At 39.4% G+C, this 13,784-nt stretch overlaps 1 protein-coding gene across 1 annotated transcript in view; it reads left to right on the plus strand.

Annotated features, from left to right (window-relative positions):
- The first annotated feature begins 2,312 nt into the window (after positions 1–2,312).
- PCIF1 (phosphorylated CTD interacting factor 1) overlaps positions 2,313–13,784 on the plus strand; it is a 31,764-nt gene continuing 20,292 nt past the window's right edge. The window contains exons 1-9 of the mRNA XM_063459163.1: positions 2,313–2,411; positions 4,439–4,562; positions 4,648–4,772; positions 9,823–9,957; positions 10,078–10,229; positions 10,902–11,077; positions 12,392–12,539; positions 13,020–13,103; positions 13,648–13,747. Of these exons, the coding sequence (XP_063315233.1) occupies positions 2,325–2,411; positions 4,439–4,562; positions 4,648–4,772; positions 9,823–9,957; positions 10,078–10,229; positions 10,902–11,077; positions 12,392–12,539; positions 13,020–13,103; positions 13,648–13,747 (1,131 nt within the window). The 5' untranslated portion in view covers positions 2,313–2,324. The remainder of the gene's footprint in view (positions 2,412–4,438; positions 4,563–4,647; positions 4,773–9,822; positions 9,958–10,077; positions 10,230–10,901; positions 11,078–12,391; positions 12,540–13,019; positions 13,104–13,647; positions 13,748–13,784) is intronic.

The following is a 13,784-nucleotide window of genomic DNA, read 5'->3' on the forward strand; positions in this document are numbered from 1 at the left end:
CTAGCAGCCTTGAGTGCCGTGCAAAGACACCTTGAGTGCCGTGCATGGCACTAGTGCCGGAGGTTGCCTACCCCTGGTCTAGAGTTTGATTAGATTAGTGTTGCTTAATCTAGTTCACTCTCTGACAGAGATGCTTAGTTGGGAACTCCATTGTTTGAGTTAATGGCCTCCTACTGGAGTCTGTGGATAAATATGTACATTTGAACCAAATAAAGTGTCTTTTGTTTTCACCCTTCCTCAAGTCTAGGCTGATGTTTGGGTGACCTGCTACAATCACTGAAGGTGTCCTGCTGGAAAAAGAGGGATATTAACGGAGATACTAAGCCTGAGTACCATGCCCCATTATAAGGTAATAGTTCTAGAATATGTTTAATAAATGTATCTCTTGAGCTTAATAGTGCTGTTCAATGCTGTAACAAGGTGGACCTTAAATATATGTTGTGCATTTAAAGGAACACTCCACCTCTAAAGCATTTTAGCTTGCTGAGGTGCTTTTGGATTTAACAGAGTTTTCCCTCTTTGTCACTTATAAAAGTGCCTCTGTCTAGAGAAATTGCCAGTTTTCGTAAGTGACAGGACTGCACCCTCCCAAATGTCAGCCTCTCATCAGTGTCCAGTCGGAGGCGTTCTGATTGGATCCTCAAACTTTGAAGGGAAGTACAGGGCAGAGTAATCAGGAACTTGAGGATTTTGGGGTTAAACTGTTCATTAACCTTTGTCGGCAGCCAGGACGACTTCACACCATGACAACTTTGTTTTAACATTTTATCAAGTGACATCATGATCCAGTTTAGACAAAGCAAAGCCATGGCAAACATTGCCCCGTTTCATTTCTCCTCTCCTTTATATGTTTTGTCTGTGCTGACTGCCAGGCGCAGAGGACAAAACTTATAATAATAACTGCCAAGGACAGCAGCATCCACAGCAAGGATAAAAAGGTGTCAACAAATGTGTGTATTCCTGACACTACAGTGTTAAAAAACACAATTTAGGTTTCAGGCCCCTCTTACGCCTATTGAAAAAGGTTAAAAAGTACCCTTATTCCAGCACTATCTCAGCCAGTCCGAAGCTTTCCCAAAGGAAAGCACTGGGAGACTATTGCGCACGCAGGGCAAAACATCTGAGTGGCGGCCACTAGAAGTGATACTAGGCAGTAGTGATGTCCCGAACTGTTCGCCGGCGAACATAGCTTGTTCGTGGCGAACGCGGCGGGCGAACATATGCGATGGTCGGTCTGCCCCCTATTCGTCATCATTGAGTAAACTTTGACCCTGTACCTCACAGTCAGCAGACACATTCAAGCCAATCAGCAGCAGACCCTCCCACCTCAATGACGAATAGGGGGCGGACCGACCATGGCATATGTTCGCCCGCCGCGTTCGCCACGAACAAGCTATGTTCGCTGGCGAACGGTTCCTGGCGAACAGTTCGGGACATCACTACTAGGCAGTAATTAAAATGCCTACAGGGACAGACTATTACACTGTAGTTTTTCTGGTGACTATAGTATCCCTTTAACAGCGCTATGGATCTGATGGCGCTATATAAGTTATAATAAAAATAATAATTTGAATGTGTGGGTGGGTGGAGGGGGGCAGGAACACCTCAAAAATGGTTAAATACATATGAATAAATAGACACAAAATTTAAAAAAATCTTGAGAAGTGAGTTTCCTTTTAATATTTACTGAACTGGGTGTTTTAGATTACCAAACCAGTGATCACATTCACATATCTTGTGGGCACTCCTGGTCTAAGGCATCTGTTCCCAGCTCAGCTACATTTGTCTGCTACTCCCATTCCCTGACACTTCGCATTTTAGTGAATAACCCAATCCGTATCTGGGACAGTCTGAAATGTCCGGGGCAGTGTGTTTATATAACCGGTGGGATATATTCACTACACTGAATTGTAGCAAATACAAAAAAAAAAAAAAAAAAAAAAAAAAAAAAAAGGGACTATACAGAGGTGGACAATGTTTCCAAATCAGCTATTTTATTCTAAAATGTTGCAATTTGGATATTAGGGCAACACACCTTTAACAAGAGCCAGGGGACCTCATAGCAAAAGGGTAAGCAACCTTTAGCCCTCCAGATGTTGTGGACTACATCTCCCCGATGCTTTGCCAGCATTATGGGAGTAGTAGTCCACAACACCTGGATTGGCAATGGTTGCTTGCCGCCCCCTTGTCATAGCCTAGCTATACTATACTACTATAATCCTTCTTAGCAGCAAAGTGCCACAACCAAGATGGCGGCGCGGCCCGGACAGACCCAGCTTGGGGCCGCGCATGCGCACTAGGCAGGGCCGCGGCTGGAATACAAGATGGCAGCCCCGGCGGGGAGGGAAAGGCGGAGGCGGTATAGCAGCGAGCGGACAGGAGTCAGTGACTGGAGCTCGCCTCGGCCCCAGGTGAGGCTCCCGGCGGCGCACCCCCGCCACCCGGCGCTCCGACAAGCGCACCGTCCGGCGTCGCAAACCGCCGTGCACCCGCGGGGAACCCAGCGCGCCCGCCGCGCGCCCTCACCGCCCCGCAAAACCGCCGCAAAGCCCGAGGGCGCCAGCGCAGCTCCTCGGCGCCATCTTGGAGCCACCCGCAGGGGGGAGCGCGCTTTATATAGGGCGCGGGCACGACATGGGGATGGGAGTAGAATGCGCGTGCACGAGCGCGCCAAAAATTGTGAGAGGGGGGGTGGGAAACAAAAAAATAAACAAAAGCGAATAAATCTCTTTATTTTTAATATAATAAATAAAAATTACACCGCGAAGGGCGCTCTGTGTAGGTTTCATATAACTGTGTGTCTGTGGTTTTAGGTTTATTTGGCTGTGTCTGTATGTGGTAGCTGTCTGATCTCTCTATAAATGGCTGCAGCTCACTATAAAAACGTACATTTTATTTTTAATTATTATTATTATTATTATTATTATTTTGCCTCCACTGCCCCTGGGCCATTTTAAACATTTTTACAATTTGAGGCTTTATTCCCATTGAATATACAGCCTGTGACCATGTAATACGCAGCACAGTGGGCAAAGACATAATAATCTGTGTTGTTATTGTTTATACTTTCTCACTGGCTCTCACAAACACTCCCTCTGCCTGTAAACATTAATTTACCCTCCATTATATTACACCTTTTTATATCTGTATGGTAATAAGATGTCAATATAGTGCCCCTCCCCCTTCTCTTATTATATTGAAATATGCGTTACACACCAACCAGCGTTATTCGATCTCAACACGTTCTTATAGAACTACGTGCATGGACGCTCATAAATAAATATGTGCACAGCAATATAGTGATGAATTTGCTAATTTTGTTTTTATTTTATTATTATTCAGTAGTACAGCCGTACAGTGACAAGGAAGGATTGATCGCTATATAATATAAAAATGACGTGTAATGATAGTGGTTACGGTGTATAATAAGCCTCTGTGATACGATACAATTGCAGACGTTGAGGAAATTATAGGGGTGTCGATCGAGGAAAACTGCAAATCCCCCCCGCAACATCCCCCCTTGCACAAAACTTGCAGATTTTTCATTCCTCCTATGCTAGAGCGAACGGGAACATATATTGTGTGTAACGTTTTCCCAGCAGTGGTTCGTCCGAAAGCTGAGGGCAAACACACCCCCCTTGCGTATCACAACAGATGCTTGTGTGAGATAATAGATTAATAAGTCTCAGAACTTTATGTTCTTAAAATTGTCGTGAAAGCACCCTTTTTTTTTTTTTAAAAGATAATCAGCTGAAATATTTAGAAGTTCTTATATACTGCTCCTACCCTTACTAAATAATACACAATTTTAACAAATGGGTATTAACTAGAAAACATAATAGACATTTTATGGTAATCCTCTCAAGCGGGCGGTGGGGAGGGGGTCACGTCCCTACATTGATTTATATTTTAATGTAGTTCTATAAGTGTGTCATATTGCAATTCAGTTTGTTTATTTATAAAAATATTTTACCAAGAAGGATACACTGGGACTACTCTCGTTTTCAAGTATGTCCTGGATGGGGTGGTGTGTGCTTATGTGTGTGTGTATATGTGTGTGTGTGTATATATATATATATATATATATATCTTGAAAAAGATTTGCATGGTCGAAACATCAATCGTCCACATTTATGTAATTGTGACTGTTTGAACGTTAAACCATGAGTGCCTTAAAAAGACCTCTAAGTGCACCCTCTGTATTTTTTCTTTATATATTTTTTTGTCGGCTGCATTAGATTGTTTTATGTTAATAGAGTGCCAAGTTTGCTATTGTTATACACACACACACTTTTTTTATACATACAGTCACGTTTAAGTAGAATATACTTGTGTGAGCTACATGTACTGAATTTCTACTTGACCAGTATGTTAAATACATTCAGGTATTACCGACTGATTGTACAAAATACAGATCGTTTTTCTTTTTTGTCCCCAGAGTGTTGTCACAGAGATGGCCCGTGATAATCATGGAAGTCCTCAGGAGGAGGTAGCCATGGTCAGCCTGTCTCCAAGCACATCACATTCTCCTCGACCTCCCCGTCCACCTTCTGATCTGCCAGGTAAAAGTTTAGTTCGCCTTGCAGTGTGGGATGTGCGTGCTGTGTGGCCTGATTTAGGTGCTTATTTATTTTTCTTTAAAATCAGATGAGCTCGTGCAGGCTGGATGGGAGAAGTGTTGGAGTAAAAGGGAAAGCCGTCCTTACTATTTTAACCGCTTTACAAACCAGTCCCTTTGGGAAATGCCTGTGCTTGGCCAGCATGATGTCATTGTGAGTACTTCTGACACCAATCATTTGGTTATTTTGGTTATTCCAACCATTGTACAGCGCTACGGAATTTGTTGGCGCTATATAAATAATAAAAAAATAATAATAATAATAAACAACTTATTGAACTAAAGAACTGTTAGCCCAGTATGCTTAACTTGCTTATCAGGTGTTCATTTAAAACCTACACTATAATCTTTTTTTTATGAACAGACTGTCCTAATCAGAAGCACCCCCCAAAGCAAAAAGTCCCATAAACAACAAGTGAATACCCCCTCCCCCCCAGTGTAGAACAGATAATGTCTCTTGTGTGCAAAATATGATTAACTGCATTCTTTGCAGTTTCTACTCTTCCTGCATCCAGTTTTTATGTATAATAAATACCATCAAATACAGTGGAAAATGCATAAGTAGGCCAATATGTGCTTTACTCAAAGAAATTAAACAAGTTTTGATGTCACACAGATGAAGGATAGAGTTTATTTACATTAACGTTTTTGATGAGTTGAAACTAAACTGCACAAATAGGGTCAAAATCGGAGACACCGTTTTTTGTTAAAGGGACACTGTAGGCACCCAGACCACTTCAGCTCTTTGAAGTAGTCTGGGTGCTGTGACCCTTTTGTCCTCAGTGCTGCAATGTTAAACATTGCAGTTCCAGAGAACTGCAATATTTACATTGGAGCTCTAAGTCTGCCTTCTGTTGACCTCACGGACCTCCAGCTTCAGATTTTCCCCATAGGAAAGCATTGAATAATGCTTTCCTATGGGGAGGTCAATGCGCGCGCAGCCATTGCTGCGCATGTACATTACGCCTCCCCTGCTGGCTGACGTCGGCTGGTGAGGAGCGTGGGCAGAGCCTGACCCAGTGCCGAGGGACATCGGTGTTGGATTCAGATAAGTGAATATAACCCCTTTAGCCCCGCAGGAGGGGGGGGGGGGGACCTTAAAAACCTATAGTGCCAGGAAAACAGCTTCAGAATCCATTTAAGCTTGGCTATTATGGCCTAAACATTGTATTTTGCTTGTCAACCAGTGGAACAGTAAATAAATACCTATGTGCACTCACTTTAAATTGGAAAATTGCATTAAGGCATACCAAATAAAATTAACTTAATCTATAGGGACAGTCCAATTACCATAATCACATAATTTCCTTGTGTAGGTTATGGTGAAAGGAACTTCCTGCATTCTGTTGCTTACACCTGCAACTATGGTAGAACTGTACACTTTGATCTCCCATTTATACTTCCAAGCATTTTGCTGCACAGACTCTTTCCCAGAGTGTATAAGGGAAAGTAGTGATTTGGACATCATGCACCTGCCCTTTGTGTATATGGTGTACAGATATTTGCTAGGAAGATAACGAAGTATAGCTTTATCCTCTGCAGACAAGCACTGAAGGGGCAGAGTTCAAAGGGACACTATAGTCACCATAACAACTTTAGTTCAATGACGCAGTTTTGGTGTAGAGATCATGCCCCTTCAGTCTCACTAATGTTCTCTGCCATTTAGGAGTAAAATCACTTTGCAGCTCTTTACACCTCCCTGCATGTGACTTATACAGACTTCCTAAACACTACCTGTAAAGAGTTATATAAATGTTTACACTTCCTTTATTGCACATTCTGTTTCATTTACAAAGTCTTATCTCATGCATTGTTAATAACCTGCTAGACCATGCAGGAGCCTCCTGTATGTAATTAAAGATAAATATACAGACCAGGAGATACAAACGTTTAAAGTAAGTTACATCTGAGTGAAAATGAAACCATTTTTTCATGCAGGGTGTGTCAGTCATAGCTAAGTGAGGTGTGGCTAGGGCTGCACAAACAGAAACAAAAGTGATTTAACTCCTAACTATAGTGTCCCTTTAAGTTCCAGTAATTAAAAAAAAAAAACCCAAAACTGTAATTATAAGCAACTTAGTGCAGAGAGACAAGGACAATGTGCATTCTTGCAACATAACATATACACAGAAGATATGTTTTTTTTTTCTTCTGTCATAAAACTGACATGCATAACAGATAAGTGTACTATATGTAAATGCTCTTTGTAAAATAAAGAGATATAATTGGTATTCCACAGGACTTAAAACATTTAATCGGTAAGGGTGAGACGGGTGCACCACTTAGATCGTCAGGTTAAGGAACTTATCAGAAACTGCTACTATATTACAAGCAAAAGTCGTATATCACATTTTAACCAGAATTGAAGATTTGGTCTCCAGATGCCTTCAGATAGAACATTCTTGCAGAATGTGTTTAATTAGGAGTTCAGCAAGTCCTTTGTTGTTGCTCCATAGATGAGACTCCTGACTAAGGAAGGTTCCAGCTTCTATGTCATCGCTTTGACCTAGACACAGAATATGTAGAATTTACAGTTCACTATTTAAAACCAAAAAACATACACCTGACTCGAAATCCATGTATTCTGCCACATTGATCTGGGCAGAAATATTTATAAGCCAAGGTTATATTTGTGCCAGATAGCCAGCAGCATATCCCGGAGTGCAGTATTGCTAAAAATATATTGGCATCTGTTATTTTGAACATGACAAATGTGATAAAATGTAGTTGTTGCCTTATTTGACCACATTCAGAATAATTCAAATAATGGACATATATGTAGACCTTTTAGAACCAGGCCATGCTCCACTCTTTAGGGGGAAACATGAGCCATGTTTATTTGCCTAGAGCAGCAATGTTCTAGAGATGCTGAATTCTTCTATAGAGTTACCACTGTTAACTTGCAAGAGCATATGAGTGAGAAGTTGAGCCTTCCTTGCCGATGTCTTTCACATACAGTATGCCTAATTTTAGGCTTGGTTTCTAAAATGATAGACAAGCATTCACGCATATCTATTTAGAAACTTGAGATAACTACAAATATGCAAATGTGAATGGCTTTTAAAATGCAGACATCTCTTGGCCTGTGTTCAGAATTGATTGCATTCTCAAGCATAACAACCAGGAGGAAACTTGCTTTGTTCGTTTGCACCCAGGAAGTTGAAAGATATATTAAAAAGCACAACAATTCTTGAGGTGGGGAAATTGTTATAAGGACAGCAAGATTGAAACACTGAGGGTCTTACATGGTTATCCTCGAAAGTGTGATTTGCTGGGAGTTCAAAGTGAAATAAAAATTATAGGTAAGAAAAGCCAAATTGAAAACATAACGGACTTAGAGAATATCTTTATTTTGGCCAAGAATTTTACATTTGATAGGATTCTCCGCAATTCAGACTTTACTGAGAAATACCGTAAAAGATGCATGATATTGATTTCATTTGTTATTTATGATTTTCTGTGTGTATTTTCGAGTCTCCGCACGGTTTATTTATTTTAGTATGGCAATGTGTTGATTTCGGCTCTTCTTGTGCACAACTCTAGGCTGTAGCAGAAATCTAACAGAGCAGGAAATGAGAAATTATAATATCAAGTAAAACTGTCACTGTTTGGGGACTTTTCATAATATGCAAAGACCTCTGATGGTGCCATTGCCGCTGGGGATCCCATTGAGGGGCAGGCAAAAGTGAGTTTAACTTACCTAAACCTGCCCCTTGTGGGCACCACCATAATCTTCTGGCTGGTCTTCTTTGGAGTTGATGTCACTGCTGTACTGTTGCTCATGCGCAAGAGTACAGCATTGAGGTCTCTGGAGGATTCAGCTTGTTCCTCCATAGATAGATATAATTACTGGGGGTTGAGGGGATGAGAGTGCTTGCAGATCAGCTGAGAGGCAAATGCTTTTGATCTACATGTCCCTTAATACCCAACAAACCTTTAGGCTTTTGGCAGTGTAATTAAAAAAACACCTAAGGTTTCACAGTAAGTCATCGCTGACCTAGATGCTTAAATAGCTACAAAGAGTAAAGGAGTAAATATAAATCGGATAACACAGCGAAAATTTAAACCATAGCTCCTTGCTAATAAAAATTATATAAAAAAATAAACTTGAATGTTCCAAATCTCAGTTAAAACACATTTGGATAATTGCCTTTCACAAGCATTGTTAACTGCTACCATCAGTGCAATATTTTCTCATATCTCTTTATGATGATACTCATGGTACAAGATAAAGATGTCATTTGTGTTTTTATAAAATATCGTCTTCATATTGTCATTGTATATTTTTACATGTGCTTTGAAGGATGGGTCCAACATAGAATTTACAATAGTACATTTTCCTTAACTGATTGCTGGTTCAACAAATATTAGTGCCTTTACAATTTTTTTATGACCCCCTCTGTGTCTCAATAATAAACATTTATAAAAGGAGACCGTGACAGTATTTGCTATGTGCAAAAGACAACAATGTCTACATGTCTTGTTTTCTTTTTATCATACAAAAGCAAGCAAATCCCATTTGAGTAAACTTGATAATATTGTTCTGTATAAATGGTGCTTTGAAACATAACTACTAATTCTAATCTCAGTGTAACACACCTACTAGCAAATGAATACAATATCACAGTATATATCTAATTGACCCTTTGTATACGTCCAGTGAAACACAAAGAGGGTTATGTACTAAAGGGAGACTGGGAGAGTGTATTCAAAGTGAATTTCAATGAAAGAATAGCTGAATTGCAAACATTTCTCAAGTCAAGAATGCTTCCTGTTTCACTAGGCCTAAAATTTGAAATCCACTTTGAATTCTTACTTTAGTGGGTATCTCTGTAATAGAGAGGATATTACCAACATTAAACCGTTTTCTTGATAATGCACCTTACACCAATACCTACTGTATTGCAATAGTTATCATATTACAAGTAAACACAAACGTTGTTCCAAGCTTCAACCTTAGAATTACTTTTTTTTAATAAACTTTAATCCTTCATCTATTTAATTCAAATTGTGACATCCCAGTCTGAATCACTTTTTAAACAAGATTACTGTTCAACCTCGAAGATTTGTATCACTGCAAACAAAAGCACAATGTTTACTTTAGATAACAGGTTTGTAATAAGTGAAATGTTTAGCATAGAAAGTATATATTATATTTAGATTATAGGCAGATTTGATGTATAATAATTTTTTTCTCTTGGCAGTCGGATCCTCTGGGTCTCAATGCAGCTCCAGTTACTCCAGAAGTGGCAACACCGGAAACTCCCAAGGAGAGCAGAATGCAAAAAAGGAAGCTGTCTGAGGAGTTGTCGACATGCGACACAGTTAAAAAGTTAAAGGTGAGTGGGCTCTCAATAACATGTTTGCTGATACTTCAATGTTTGAAACAAGTGCTTTTTGTTTTATGCAGCCCTTATTTTTATGCTCAGCGAATTAATACCTACCTACTGTCTTACTAGATGGAGTCAACTCCTGTGACCCCAACAACAGCAGCACCAGCACAAGCACCAGCACCAGCACCAACACCAGCACCAGCAGTACCCAGTTCCACCATCATCCCTGGTGTAACTCTGGAGGAAAAGCAGCTCACAGCCCTGCTGAAGCCCACTGAGTGAGTGTGATACTACATGTGGACTGTGAACGTGATGCTGGGGCAGGGAGAGTCTGTTCATAGGATAGCAATACCAAGTGAAATGTGATGTGTAGTTAGGACGAGTAATGTGAGTTTATTGTTTAGAATTTGCATGGCACGAAGTAGTTCTGTCATGCTGTTCATTGTTAAAGCATTACAAAAATGGAAACTTTATTAAACTTTGGAAGCACGGGTTTTGTGAAAGTCTGAACTACGGTTCTCATGTAATTGCAACTTCCAAAACAGTCCTGAAAGACCTAGAAAATCAAATCTGGTTTCAAAGAAACAGGTCTGTTACTTTAACCATCTTATGTAGCAGCATTTCCCAACTTGTTATTTTTTGTTGATTTTTTTTTTTCTTTTTCTTTTGCTAATGCTAAAATCAAATAATCTCATAAAGGTTAACTTCCAATATCAGAAACACAATCTGTCCTATTCCCTTTCACCACCTATTGATTACTATCTATAGAATGCAATGTTACGTTTTGTGACCATTTGTTGAGAAAGAGGTGCATGTGATTCTGCTGTTCATTTCTTGTAGTAAGATTTCATAAGTTTTATACTGAGGGAAAATGGGGAAATATGAGCAGTAGATACTATAATGTGTATGCCTGATTTCAGTAACAATTTTGACTCCCTCTCCACCAACAGTGTTTACTGGGATTTGGATATTCAGAGCAATGTAGTGGTAAAACGACCACCTACGTCACATACTCTACCTCTCCCATCACAGTCTTTGCCACCACATCCTGAAGTGGAGCTTCTCCGATCACAGCTTGTTCTAAAACTACGGCAGCACTACCGAGAGCTGTGCCAGCAGAGGGAGGGTATGCATCACTTTTTCTAAAGATACAGAATGTAATTGTGCTTGTGTGCACACACAGCGTCTCAAGTAAGAACCATTTAATAGAAATATGAATCAGAATTGCATTTTATTTTATTTCTAATAGACATTGAGTTGACCTTTGTACAGTACATCAGAACTATCTGTCTGATATGATTCCGTGCATGAGTGCATGGAACCTGTATATCTTATAGGGTTTCATGCGTCAGAACTCTGAACTGTCTTAACAGTGTTCCATGAGTCAGAACCCTAATCGTAATCAATTAATTTGCTTAAAACACACTTTTGCACATGTCTAATAAGGATCCATGCCTTTGACATGAATATGGTAAAAACCTTGGAATGTTGTTGATATGAGATGCCTATTTTGTTCATAGCAGTCATGTAAGTCTGCAATATGAGCAGTGTGGTTGCTTTTTTTTAAACTGACAGTCTAAGCTCCAAAATCACTTCATATTAATGTAGTGATTTTTGGTGCATAGATACTGACCCTGTGGACTTGTATTTGAAAGCAGTGCTGTTTCTGGGAAACTGTTTTGTTTTCGTTATGCAGTCTCTATGCCTCTAGTGGTTGTCAAATAGACGGCCACTACAAGCTTCCAACTAAAATAGATTCCGTAAGTTTATCTATTTTACGTCTGGTGTCAGTATGTAAAGTATGATGCCAGTCGGTGGATGTGCAATTATTCTTATAGACGGATTGCGGACATAGCTGTGCATGCACTCTATGTCTGCAGCAGTGAGTAGACTGTCTCGGCACTGGCATAAAGGGAAGTTAAATAATTGTAATTTATTTATCTTTTTTAAAAATATAAAAAGGAAGACCCATTATTCTTAATGCATTGACAGAGCAGACAAATAAAAAGTTCATTTTGTTTAATATAATATTCCTTAAAGATTTTTACCACTTGTAGTGGTTAGGGGGGAGAGCTTTGACAAAACTTGTGTAAAACCTCCTTTCTTTTCAAAGTGAATCATAGTTCAGAACTATCCTGCTGATGAATACTGTAAAATGATAAACTTATGTATACGTTTTTCACATGACTGGTGCTAGTCTTTCTTTACTGCACCTCCTATAGCAGCATTTACAACTTGGCAACAATTTCAAAATAACCAGTCAAAATAAGGCACATGAAATGTGTAATTAAGAAGAGCCTCCTCTTGTGATTGTCTACAAATTATAATTTATTTCTTAAAATTTAGGTAAAATAACAGAAATTTACAGACCAATCTTTGAGCAGTTATTAGACACTTCATTCTTATAAAAAATATTTTCCCTGTTTCTGGTTCCATACAGGTATTGAGCCACCTCGGGAGTCTTTTAATCGTTGGCTACTAGAGAGGAAGGTTATGGATCATGGCCCAGACCCAATTCTGCCTAGTGAATGTGATCCTGCGGTGTCTCCATCCATGTTCCGAGAAATAATGAATGACATCCCTATGAGGTGACGATGTGATTAATGTGTAATCTGCTTACATGAGTCTTAAATTGGGACTTATTAAAGTTTATTTATTTTACAATTCATTTTATAGTGCTCTTATCTCAAGTGGTTTACGTAGATAAACAATCATGCAATAATTGACAATTACCTTTTGATACAATTATTGACTGTGCCTCAATATAATAAGCTTTCCAGATGATTCAATACTGTAAGAAAAAACTGGTCAAATTATCTACAGAACAACATTAAAGTCCAAGTGCATTTTTGTAGATAAATGATTTGGAAAGTTTGTTGTTGTCAAAATTGAATCATTTGAAAGCTCATTAATTCAAGGCCTATGTTTCTAATACCATACTGGAAGGAGAAGTATTGTTTATATTGAATATTTTTATTTTTTTTTTTGCTTTGTGGATCATTATTTCTAAAGAGAGAATGTATGCCGTGGCTTTTTGAAAAATCCAACACATCGTTTTCTTTTTTCAGATTATCTCGTATTAAGCATCGTGAAGAAGCAAAACGTCTGCTTTTTAAGTATGCAGAGGCTGCCAAGCGATTGATTGAGTCCAGGTGATACTTTCACTCTATATTCATTATCTTTCTTTTCCATTCGTGCTTTTTTCACAATGTCTCTAAACATACAAAATCATATTTCCACTTATTGCCTGCTTGTTACCTCACAGCCTCACCTTTAAACTCTGATCCACTACCTATCCAGTAATAAAGGAACACTCCAATCACTATAACCAATTCAATGTGCTGTAGGGCCTATGGTGACAGTAGTTCCCTTGCCCACCATTCCTCCAATGTAAATAACCAAACCAACAACTTATCTAGGGTCCACTGGGCTCCCGTTACGTCCCCCACGAGAGCCAACACCTGAGAGTGATCTCAGCCAGTTAGCTGGCCATGCAGAGCATTGTTTATCTAAAGAGCTTCTGGCTCTAAATGCAGGAAGGGAGCAGTGCCTGCAGACCCTAGGTAAGCTGTCAAACCTTTAGCAAACGGTTTGACTACTTACAGTAAGCTGTAGTAGTTATGCTGCTTGGAGTGTAGCGTTAACTTTATTTGTTGACATATGCTCTGACCTCACCATGTATTTATTTCATTCTAGGAGTGCTTCTTCAGACAGTAGAAAGTTGGTGAAATGGAATGTGGAGGACACATTTAGCTGGTTGAGGAGAGATCATCTTGCAACCAAGGAAGACTATATGGTTTGTGGAACCTCTCTCATCATGTTTGCTCTAAACT

This window comes from Pelobates fuscus, chromosome 6 (genome assembly GCF_036172605.1).
Source record: "Pelobates fuscus isolate aPelFus1 chromosome 6, aPelFus1.pri, whole genome shotgun sequence".
NCBI classification, from domain to species: Eukaryota; Metazoa; Chordata; class Amphibia; order Anura; family Pelobatidae; genus Pelobates; species Pelobates fuscus.